Source organism: Eriocheir sinensis, chromosome 4, assembly GCF_024679095.1.
Source record: "Eriocheir sinensis breed Jianghai 21 chromosome 4, ASM2467909v1, whole genome shotgun sequence".
In the NCBI taxonomy this organism is placed as follows: Eukaryota; Metazoa; Arthropoda; class Malacostraca; order Decapoda; family Varunidae; genus Eriocheir; species Eriocheir sinensis.
Window position 1 is genome coordinate 28,458,368 of NC_066512.1, and position 12,309 is coordinate 28,470,676.

The window sequence follows — 12,309 nt, forward strand, 5'->3', positions numbered from 1 at the left end:
AGCAGCGACGGGCCAAATTTGTGGCTGTACCGTGTACCAGCAACAGGCTAAATTTTTGCCATGATTTAAACCCCAAAAAATAGATGATACATAAAATTATCACAAATACGTTGATATATATAATGAAATGGTTTGCGTGAGTGATGATTTTGTCTCATTTTTCAGAGGGGCCTTTAAGAAACATGATCCCCACAGCTCCCGGGTTAAGGTTAGCAGTGTGTACCTTCCCCAGGATTCCCCGGGTACCCATTTATAGACCATGCTACATTGGTTGGCCAGGCTTCATTAGTTACCTCAATGAAGTCATATTGTTTACCAAAAAAGGTGATACGGTAGGAAGATCGTCATTTTTATTGTTTGGCTTTCCGTGAAAACCTGTCACGTTCCAATCACAGATAAGAGCATTTGATGAAGATATGATAATGTTGCTGTTTGCACACTGGGGGCGGCCAGGGGGAGGGTCGCCCCTCCTCACACGAGTACGGTATATAACCTGCCCCGGCCTTCCTCGGGCACTCTTCTCACCCACTTCTCCTGCAGGCTCAAGATGTCCGCCCACATAAACAAAAAGCTGAAGAGGTAAGAGACACACCACAACCACCCGTCAACCTGTTGTGGGCCTTAGCCAGGAGGTCAATGGCACTCCCCCAGCCCAGGCCAGCTGTCCTTCCCTCCCCGCGCCCATGCCCGCCCCGTGGCCCCCGTGGTAGTCCCAGGACCCCGGCTCACCTGTCTTGGTGCTCATGCTGGCGAGGGAGGTGAAGTGTGATGAGCGATGTGGTGACGCACGTCCGGGGCGGTGAGTCAGGGCTGTGTGGCGGGGGACAGGCGGGGCGACGGGCCTAAAGCTTCTCGGCCGGCTGACGCGTACACACACACGCCTTTGGCTCCCTCACCTCGACCCCCTGGAAAGAAATTATAAGCTACAGATGTGAGTTATTCAGCCGCCCATACCATGAAAATATCCCCGCTGAGTTATATTATCTGAGAACGTAAAGAGAGGAGAGGAAATCATTAGAACACATTTGAGTTATTCAGCCGCCCATACCATGAAAATATCCCCGCTGAGTTATATTATCTGAGAACGTAAAGAGAGGAGAGGAAATCATTAGAACACATTTGATTTATTCAGCCGCCCATACCATGAATATCCCAATTGAACGTTATTATCTGAGAACGTAAACAGAGGAGAGGAGATTTTATAGGGTGAGATGGAGGCATGACCATTGTTGTATCGATCACGCGTGGGACCCACCTCCCTCACCTCAACTCCCTGGAAAGAAATAGGAGACACATGTGAGTTATTCAGTTATATCCCCGCTGAACTACATCATCTGAGAACCTAAACAGAGGAGAGGAAATTGGGGTGAGATGGGGCCATGACGCGTTCACAGACATCCCTCCCTCCCCCGCCCTCGCACCTGTGACCAAAGATGAGAGACAAAAAATATGTCTTTCATCCTTGCCTGTGACTCCCTGGCAAAAAAATAGCTTCAGATGAGAGTTATTCAGCCGCCCATAGCATGAAAATATCCCCAGTGAATTATACTGTTTGAGAACGTAAAGTGAGGAGAGAAAATAGGGTCCAGATTGGGATAATCCGATCAGCTAATTGAAAAATATTCGTAAAAAATCAGGTAAACAATTTGGTTGTAAAATAATACTTGTATGATATATATGATATAGGTAAAGTCCTATCATGGAGAGTTTTATTAGTAATGTAAGAAGTCCTGAAGTTCCTTTTATATGAGTTTTTCCCATTGTTTCTTATCATGGAGAGTTTTATTAGTAATGTAAGAAGTCGCTTAAGTTCCTTTTATATGAGTTTTTCCCATTGTTTCTTATCATGGAGAGTTTTATTAGTAATGTAAGAAGTCGCTTAAGTTCCTTTTATATGAGTTTTTCCCATTGTTTCTTATCATGGAGAGTTTTATTAGTAATGTAAGAAGTCGGTTAAGTTCCTTTTATATGAGTTTTTCCCATTGTTTCTTATCTGCTTCCTTATCTTTTAAGCTTAAAGTAGCCTCTGCAATTTCTGGTAGGATGCATGCGCTTATCTTCTTCCTCCCTTTTCCAAATGGTCTTTAATTTAGAGAGAAGACGAACTGTTTCTGGAGTAAGGACCGCGGTTATTGCAATTGTAAGAGGTAGCAGAGTTTGGGCTTAACAGTGCAGACATTAATCAAACCGAATTTAAATCGAGGGTAATCCGAACATATTTGACAAGGCTTTCGTTGGAGTTTGGGGCATTTCCATGGAGGGGTACGCAGTATTGTGACCCTGATAGTAGTTTGACCCTTCTTCCGTGCCATGAACATATAAAAAAAAACTTATGAGAACCAAAGTGATCTCCTTTTCGACCTTTGGAAATGGTTGATGCGAGGGGCGGAAGCGTCTGACAGTACTGAGCAGAAAAGTGAACTCGAGCTGCTACCCATGCACTGCCCATGAGAGCTTACGGCTGATGCTGCCATGAGTTATGTTAATTCTAATTGATTTTACTGAAGGCTGTGCACGTCGGTAATGGTTGGTTGCCGTACATCCTCAGTGCAGCCAGATAAGCGGCTCTCGTCCCCTCTCCTCCTGTCCTCAACTTAACGCATCGGCCCCTCAGTTCACCTGTTTAAGCCTCTCGTAGGAGCTGTTGTAGTCTTCATGGAATGTTTTGTGACCCAAGTGATAGTTTTACATGACCTCTGCACCATGAACGGGTTAGCAGCCACAAGTTGTTGTTGTTTATAAGTGTTCATGAATAGTGCCATTATGCACCACTCCACACTCCACGCCCTGCACTCCATCATGTGTTGTGTCGGGGAATGGGATGAAAAATAACGAAAAGATGTATGGGGGGTGGACTGTAGCATCGACAGCCATCAGGACACAAGCAAGGAGTGGACGTGAGCTTGAGAAGGTGCGTGATGGGTTAAAACAGGAAATGGAACGAAGATAATGAGAAGGTGAAGATCTATCATTATCATTCACTTCCTGACACACCACATGACGCCCGAACCTCACGTCCACAGCTCGTGTCATGATGGCTCGATGTTACAGTCCCACGTCTAAAAAGTATCTTAGGCCTGGGACATCTATATAGTTGTGAGGCCCATGCTGAGTCCTCTTATAAGTATTGGGCTCCCGTTGTGATTATTTTCTAAGACCACGGAGAAGATTAACCAGATTTCATTGGTGATGTTACAGTTCTAGGTGCAGAAGTCAAGTGAAACCAAAGCAGTCTATGAAAAGTCCTGAAACCTCAGCGAGAGTCTGTTCAAAGAGGCGAACTAAGGTCCCCCGAGACGTTTAAGAATACGGGCTTAATTTTTGTTACTTCCCCTTTATCATACTGTCAGCTTAGACCTTTATACATTATTTCATTTTTATACATTACTTCACCTCTGTGCATAACTCCCCTTTCACACAGTACATCACCTCTATACGTGACAGCGTAGATAGCGTTGGCAAGATCATGTTGGTCCTTATACTTTTATTAGCCAAGTGGCGCCCAAGTATCTACACATTATTTGACAAGGTTTTCGTAAGGTGTTAACATTTACAAAGGAAGTGTTGTGGCCTGGATGGTAGTTTGGCATTCTTCTGTGGCGCGAACCTCAAAGAACACTCACTGGAACCCGACTGATATCCTTTTCGGAGTATGGAATTATAGTTGATGTGAGAGTCGGAAACGTCTGAGATTATCGACCAAACTATGCGTCAGAGTTCTCTTGTTTTCCAGGGACCCTGAAGAAGATGTTCTCTCTTGGGAAGACTACTTCATGGCTGTGGCCTTCCTCACTAGCAAGAGGAGCAAGGACCCCAGTACACAGGTGTGTGGGGGGGGGGGGGGGGCGTGTGTCATCCATGCAAACAATAAGATAGTGGAGAACGGCTACAATGGTGATGAGAGTTGCAATAAGATAATGAAAAGGACTCTAATACCCAATACAATACAGCAAGCTATACAATATAATACAATAAGATATATAATACAATACAATGCAATGAGATAGAACATAATACAATAAGATATGCAATAAGAAATAGAATACAACACAATAAGTTACACAGTGCCATACAGTACGATACAATGCAATACAGCAAGACAATAGCAAGAAGATAAAATCACCTCCCCATTATCAGGTCGGGGCATGCATCGTCAACGCCAAGAACAGGATAATGGGCATCGGGTACAACGGAATGCCCAACGGCTGGCCGGACGACCTAGCTCACTGGGGCAAGGACAAGCGTCAAAAAGAAATGGATAAGCACACGTATGGTAAGTAGTAGTAGTAGTAGTAGTAGTAGTAAAGATCTTGGCATTTACTGTAGGATTTTTGGTAGTATTAGTACTGGTCTGGTAGAAATGTTTGCTCTCTCTCTCTCTCTCTCTCTCTCTCTCTCTCTCTCTCACACACACACATCACTGAATATATCCTATTAATTTCAAGTCCTAGCTGCTGATAGGGTTTTTTTTTTTTTTTTTTTTTTTTTTTACTAATTTTTAATGTGTACGTGTCCATACTCTCAACCATAGCGGTACCTTAAGAAGCAAAAAGCGAAGTACTCTCTTCTCTCACAACCGTATTCAATATGTTGTTGCGACAAGGCATCGTCCCCTCGGATTGAATAATGGCTAACGTAACACTGATTTTTAAGAAAGGAGACAAAAAGTACCGGGTAATTACAGGCCCACTACCTTCAGTAGTAGGTAAGTTACTCGAGAGCGTAATTAGAAACCAATTGTAAGATCCCATGAAAGTCACTCATTAATTAAGGATTCTCAACATAGCTTCCGTAACAAGAGATCCTGCTTGTCGAACCGTTTGTAATGATCTCTTCATAGTTTATGATGTAACAAAATCACTGGACGTAGTCTATCTCGATTTTCAGAAAGCGTTTGATTCCGCCGCAGTGCTGCCTCCTTTTCTTTCTAGCGAGATTTTCATGTTGACCGTTCTTTTGAACTTTCTTTATAAATACATGCCTCCCCCACACCCGCGGCCCCCGCTGCTTTCGACTTACTACTCTAGCCACGCGCAGCTCCCAACTTTACCTCACCCTACTTCCTATCCTCCGCAGTGTGTCATGCCGAGCTGAATGCCATCGTCAATAAGTACACGGAGATTGACTTGTCTGACTGCCGGATCTTCCAGACGAGGTACCCTTGTAGTGAGTGCACGAAGCTGATCATTCAGTCAGGGATCAAGGAAATCCATTACCTCTACGCCGTGAACAACGACGATGAGAAGGTTGCTGGGCTACTGCTGCAAGAGGCCGGCATGAAAGTCAAGTATGTTGGTTATTATTATTATTATTATTATTATTATTATTATTATTATTATTGTCATTATTATAGGCGAAGCAGGTAAAGGGGGAGGAGTGCGGACAATATAAGGCACCTGTCCAGCAGCCCCCAAACACCTGAGAGCCGAGAAAGAGACAAGAAAAGTGAAAGCAATGAGAGAAGAGTACGAGAAAATGTGGACAATTATAAAGAAGTGGAGGGGCAGAGGGTAGGGAAGGGTAATGGAGGGTCTTATGTTCAAGGAGGTATAGCGTATGCTCCCTTGAAGAAAATAATATCTACAGATTATATTTTCATTAACTCGACCACTATTAAACAGAAGGAAGAATAGACGAGACGAGCATATAACACATGTCAGTGGTGCCAGAACTATTCATGAAGAGTGCAGATAATTGTGTGGCATAATAAATACGAGTAATAACAAAACATGATTTCTCTTCGCAGCCTTTACAAGCCCAAGCAAAAGAAAATACATCTTCTGGATGGAAAAACAGATGGCGGCTCCAGCCCTAAAAGGTAAGCTGGATTATAGTCACACATAACGGCACCCACTATAAATACAATTCGCCTGCGCCACTAACGGACTGGGGTCGTCCAAGAGGCCCTTCAAGAGAGCCTATCGGCGCGGCGCTACGGGCGGCACCAAGGGAGAAAAAAAACTTACTTGTGTTTGTTTGCCTCGGAAGATTGTGTACCAGTTTCCAGCGTATATAATTTTAGTGCCACAGGATTCCTATCAGTTGTATAATGTATTTGTTAAAGTCAACATTAACCTCCACGGTGCAATGGTTACCGTCCCTGACTACGAATCCTCGGGCCTGGGTTCGAATCCCGGCCTGGGCAGTCGGCATACGGCCCACCCATATGTTCAGCCTTCCTTTCGGACTGGTCGATGAATAGGTAACTAGGTAGGTAATAATAATAGGTAGGTAAATAGGTAATCGATAAATGGGGAAACCTGGGGAAGGTAACTGTGCATGGTAACCCGGATGTCACACTGGCCCTGTCGGGTTAAACACACACACACACACACACACACACACACATACATACATACAACTATTTCTCCAGCTCATTTTACTCCCTCCATCCTTCCTTGCCGATCCCCTCCCTCTTTCCTCCCTTTTCCTTTTCCCTCACTCCCACTCCCACCACAGGTTCAAGTTGCAACATGACGGAGATGAGCACCGCCGCCACGCGCAGGTGTAGCGTATGCTTCCAACTTTACCGCACATTATATTGAACCGATTGAAATATTCTGGCGTTGGCTACTTAACTATGTGGAAAGCCAGGGTATGCAAAAGCCTTCAGCCCTATTGCAATGCCAGGACTTTCATTTTCAGGGAGTTAATTAAGCACGGAAATCACTTGTTGGGCAAAGTGTCGATCGTTTCCCCGTCACTCAGGACAAAGGGTCGTATTTTAAAACATTTCGTCGCCCAAGTTCACATATTTGACATGGCTTTCGTAGGAGCTGTAGGCCTTTCCAGGGGTAGTTTTATGACCCTGGTGGTAGTTTGACCCTTCTTCTGTGCCATGAACCTTAGAAAACACTCATGAAAACCCGATTGATCACCTCTTTGACCTTAAGAAATAGTTGATGTGAGAAGCGATGGTGGCTTAATTAAAATACGGCCCAAAGAATATAGATGCAGCAAAGCAGTTCAGAATTCACTGGTCGGGTCGAAACTGTTGTCTCTCTAGTCTTGGCTATTACTAAATATTTCGGCGTCCAAACACACGTATTTGACACGGCTTTCGTAGGGGTTTTGGGCATTTCCAGAGATATTTCTATGACCCTGGTAGTAGTTTAACCCTTTTTCTGTACCATGAACCTATAAAAAGCACTCATCAGAAATCGATTCATCCCATCTTTGGCCTTTGGAAATAGTTGATGTGAAGGGCCGAAGCGTCTGAGATGCCGACCAACCGTTGCTCTGCTGCCAGCCTCTTTGCCCCTGATAGCAAAGTTGAAGCCTGTACATATTAGAGCCAGCAGTACACCATTCATATCGAAAAAAACAGTTTGCCTGCCTTGTGTGTGTGTGTGTGTGTGTGTGTGTGTGTTGTGTATGTGTATGTGTGTGTGTGTGTGTGTGTGTGTGTGTGTGTGTGTGTGTGTGTGTGTGTGTGTGTGTGTGTGTGTGTGTGTGTGTGTGTGTGTGTGTGTGTGTGTGTGTGTGTGTGTGTGTATGTGTATGTGTGTGTGTGTGTGTGTGTGTGTGTGTGTGTGTGTGTGTGTGTGTGTGTGTGTGTGTGTGTGTGTGTGTGTGTGTGTGTGTGTGTGTGTGTGTGTGTGTGTGTGACCCAATCTACATGACCACCATCACCTTCAGCAAACGCACCAAGAGGGAAGATTACCTGCGCTGGGAGCGTTACTTCATGGCCATGGCTGCGCTCACTGCCCGCCGCAGCCCGGACCCCAATACTAAGGTTGGTGCCGTGCTCTTTGAGCCTGGATAAAGTGAAACAATAAGTGTTGCGCCAAGCCGGGACGCAGAGGAGAGCATCAAGACGCCTCACCACCCAGAACTGACCTCCCTTCTGGCCTCTTGTTCTATTCCCTTGTGTTTGGGGCAGCGTCTGACGGGCTTTTTTAGATTTTTGTTTTATGTTTTTTGCCTTTGACCTGCCTCCCTTTCAGTAAAAGATAAACTGTACAGAGCCAACTACAAAATAACGCCCACTGTGCTAGAAAGAACTGGAATGGTGCAACTATATGCCAAAAGCTGCCCCGACACATGATCCAAAAATTGATTGCGCCAGAAATCTGGAAATGGACAAAAACTGATTCAGGCCGCTTGTTGATGAGGCTAATGACATGCTTGTCTCTTTTTCTCCCAGGTCGGGTCATGCATAGTGATGCCTGACAATAGGATCGTTGGCCTGGGCTACAACTACTTGCTCTCCGCTGACAAAGAGCTCTGGCATAAAAGGGGCGGCACGAAAAAGGAGACCAAATACCCTTATGGTAGGCACAGCTTTTTCCCTCTCCTTCCGGCAGTGAGGAGGATGTGGGTTGAATGAGCTGAGTATCGTGCTGGGAGTGAGGAGGTTGAGTTGGTACGGACACGTGAGGAGGAGGGAGAGACACTGAGGAGACCTGCTGGGGATGTTAGTTGGCCGGGATCGGAGAGTATATGGCTGGGGTCACATGGAGAGATGGGGTGTCCAGTGAGGAGCTGAGTGCAGTGCTGAGAGTGAGGAGATTGAGGTGGTTTGGACATGTGAGGAGGCGGGAGAGACACTGAGGAGACCTGCTGGCGATGTTAGTTGGCCGGGATCGTAGAGTATATGGCTGGGGTCACGTGGAGAGATGGGGTGTCCAGTGAGGAGCTGAGTGCAGTGCTGAGAGTGAGGAGGTTGAGTTGGTACGGACACGTGAGGAGGAGGGAGAGACACTGAGGAGACCTGCTGGGGATGTTAGTTGGCCGGGATCGGAGAGTATATGGCTGGGGTCACATGGAGAGATGGGGTGTCCAGTGAGGAGCTGAGTGCAGTGCTGAGAGTGAGGAGATTGAGGTGGTTTGGACATGTGAGGAGGAGGGAGGATGATGAGGCACCAGGGAGAGCTGCTGGGATGGAGGTGCCAGGTCGCCGCCCACCAGGCAGGTCAAAGTAGACAGGGAGGCAGTGTGATGAGGAGGGAGAGACACTGGCCATTGAAAAAAAAAACAATCCACCTAATGACCCGTGGTGGATCTTTCGTAGGAGTTTTGGGCATTTCCAGGGGTAGTAGCTTTATAACCTTGGTGGTAGTTTGTCCTTGGAAAGAGTTGATGTGAGAGGCGGGAGCGTCTGAGAAAGCCAACCATTTGTGTGTGTGTTCCAGTGTGCCACGCAGCAGTCAGCGCCTACATGTTCGGAATGACGAGGGACGTGACTGGCTCCACCCTCTACACCACACTCTTCCCAACCAACGAGTGTATCAAGGTGCTCATTCAGGCCGGCATCAAAAGAATCGTTTATGCCTCAGAGGATTATAAACAACCCGAGGCAGACACTGAGTCCAATGAACCACTCAATGAATTCGAGTTACGGAAGGCTGGGGCCAAGAAAATGCTGGACGTGGTCCGCGTCAAGTACAGGTACGGTGCACGGCTTTTGTTAACGAAGTATCAGCAGCAGCAACATCATTATCATCATCATCAAGGGTGTCTAGGGTACGAAAATGACCCCTTAGTGCCAGCCCTAAAACATGAGGGTTAGGGATGTGTCTGTGGGCCTTTGTGGGTGCCAGAATAAGGCTTAGGAACAGATGTCTGTGGGCCTTTGTGGGTGCCAGAATATGAGGGAACTCGGTACATAAACACACAGCTTCTTTTCTTTCCTCACTCAACCTTCGCCTCTGGACCGTGAAGGAAGGTTAGTAAGGGGAGCCAGTAAGGTCGGGGGCTTGGATCACTCGTAAAGCTGCTTAACTGTACCAACATAAAACAAGAATAAAGAAATCACTAATGAATACTTCTCTTCCAGCACCTTTGACAGTATCACCACGGGGGAGGAGGAGGTCAAGATAGATTTTCACGAGTACATGAGCCTTCACAAGGGCGCCGACTAGGACAGGTACGGTGCGCGACTTTTGTTAACGAAGTATATCATCATCATCATCTGGATCATCATAATCATCATCATCATCAAGGGTGTCTAGGTACAAAACTGACCCCTTGGTGCTATCCCTAAAACATGAGGGTTAGGAGTATATGAGTCGGTTTCACAGTCCAACACAGTGTCTTCGTAACAGCCCGAACCAAACTATAGAATCCCATACAATCCAAAATGGGGAGGTCTTCGATGCCACACTAAATGCACAAGACTTTTCTTGTATAGTTTCATCAAATCTGTGAACTTAAATATAAACACCAGACACTATACAAGGAAATTTCGAAGGCTCTGGTATTGGTTTGGGAGCTCACTAACCCATCATGGGGAACTGTGAAACTGGCCCTATGTCTGCGGGCCTTTGTGGGTGCCAGAATATGAGGGAACTCGGTACATAAACACAAGGCTTCTTTTCTTTCTTCACTCATCCTCGCCTCTGAACGGTGAAGGAGGGTCAGTAAGGGGGTCCAGTAATGACGGGGGCTTGGACCACTCGATAAGCTGCGTAACTGTACAAGCATAAAATAAGAATAAAGAAATCACTAATGAATACTTCTCTTCCAGTTTCATCGGCAATATCACCACAGAGGAGGAGGCAGACGATTTTGATATTGAGGAGATCATGAGACTCCACCAAGAAGAAAATCCACAGGAGCAGTGAAGGCCGGACCGCTGCAGGACGAAGTTAGGGCTGTATTTTAAGACACCATCGCTTCCCACATCAACTATTTCTAAAGGTCAAAGAGGGGATCAATCGAGTTTTCATGAGTGTTTTTTAAGGTTCATGGCACAGAAGAAGGGTCAAACTACCACCAGGGTCATAAAACTACCCCTGGAAAGGCCTACAGCTCCTACGAAAGCCATGTCAAATATGTGAACTTGGGAGAAGAAATGTTTTAAAATACGACCCTCAACCCCTTCGGCGCCCAAGCACACATACTTAACAAGGTTTTCATATCTGCATAACACGTTCTACACCTGCTCGCCGCTGTATTCCAAGTCCCTCTTCTTCTTCCTCGTCTGCTTGGTGGGCACGCTGCCGTTCTCTGGGTCCAGCACTGCCTCGCGTCGGTGCCTGGAGCGGGAGCGTATAGGACTTGTGGGCGTTTCCAGTGTATATATGCAAAATCATTTATTCATTCCATTAATATACAGACGAAATCGTATCTTTCACTTAGGGTTAAATTTTTAAACATTTCGGCGCCCAATCACACATATTTGACAAGATTATCATAGGACTTTGGGGCATTTCCAGGAGTAGTAATTTTATGACTCTCTGATGGTGGTAGTCTGACTCTTCTCCTGTACCGTGAACCTGAAATACTACTCATTAGAACCTTGATTAGAACCCGCCTGATCTCCTTTACGGCCTCTGGAAATGGATGACGTGAGGGGGGGGAAGCGTTTGAGAATACCAACCACCATATAAACGAAATGGCGTATTCTTTCATCTTTAGTGTAGGGGTTTGCCTCTCCCTGTTGTGATCCTACCAGTGTGATTATAAGGCTTTAAAATATTATGACGGAGAACTATTTGTTTATACCGTCATTTATATGTATCACAGTATTATACACAAACTTAATATAATTATATACTCTGTGTGTTTATTTGAGGAAAGAAAAGGAGGAGAGAGAAGGAGAAGAAGGAGGAGAAGGAGGTGATTTATACTGAAAAATAAGGAGATGATGGAGGAGGAGGAGGAGGAAGAAGATGGAGAAAGAGAGAAGGAGGAGGAGGAGGAGGAGGAGGAGAAAGAGAGGGAATTTTATACTGGCTGTGCTGTCTCTATGAATAATAATAATAAGAAGAAGAAGAAGAAGAATGAGGAGGAGGAGGAGGAGATAAGAAGCAATTTAAGGAAAAAGAAGGAGGAGGAGAAAGGAAAGAAGAAGGAGAAAGGGAAGAGGAGGAAGGAAGAAGAAGGGGAAAGCGAGAAGAAGAGGGAGGAGAAAGCAAAGATATTAGCGTCTCGCCCACTAAAAGGAGGAGAAGAAGAAGAAGAAGAAAAAGAAAAAGAAAAGAAAAAAGAAAAAGAAGAGGAAAAACAAAAACAAAAGAAGAAGAAGAAAACGAAGACGAAGAGGAAGACGAAGAACAAGAAGAACAAAATGAAGAACAAGAAGAACAAAAAGAACAACAAGAACAAGAACAATAAAAGGAGAACACTAAAAAAATGGATCATCTTCTTCATCTTCTCCTCTCCTGGCTCATTATCACTGTTACGGGGAATTACTAAACTGGTCTTTTTCCACCATCACTATCAGCTGTTATCTTCCAAGGCCACTCCCCCAAATACTGTATTTATTGTGTCGCTCGTGTTCCTCCTTGTCACATCATCCTAGGCGTGTAAACCCTCACTATCTTATCATTATTATTATTATTATTATTATTATTATTATTATTA

At 45.3% G+C, this 12,309-nt stretch overlaps 1 protein-coding gene across 5 annotated transcripts; it reads left to right on the forward strand.

The window, feature by feature from the left end:
- The first annotated feature begins 513 nt into the window (after positions 1-513).
- LOC126981913 (uncharacterized) lies at positions 514-11,938 on the forward strand. Of its 5 annotated transcripts, XM_050833571.1 has the most exons (10): positions 1,205-1,296; positions 3,734-3,824; positions 4,138-4,273; positions 5,077-5,287; positions 5,747-5,818; positions 7,639-7,735; positions 8,147-8,273; positions 9,135-9,390; positions 9,779-9,868; positions 10,469-11,938. In XM_050833571.1, the coding sequence occupies exons 1-9, from the start codon at positions 1,220-1,222 to the stop codon at positions 9,861-9,863; spliced, it is 1,152 nt and encodes a 383-aa protein (XP_050689528.1). In that variant the 5' UTR covers positions 1,205-1,219; the 3' UTR covers positions 9,864-9,868; positions 10,469-11,938. The 5 variants fall into 5 exon arrangements, with proteins under 5 accessions (XP_050689529.1, XP_050689539.1, XP_050689545.1 ...); XM_050833572.1 differs by lacking the exons at positions 1,205-1,296; positions 9,779-9,868; positions 10,469-11,938 and adding an exon at positions 514-579 and having other exon boundaries at positions 9,135-9,515; XM_050833582.1 differs by lacking the exons at positions 1,205-1,296; positions 9,779-9,868; positions 10,469-11,938 and adding an exon at positions 774-931 and having other exon boundaries at positions 9,135-9,515.
- Positions 11,939-12,309: the final 371 nt, after the last annotated feature.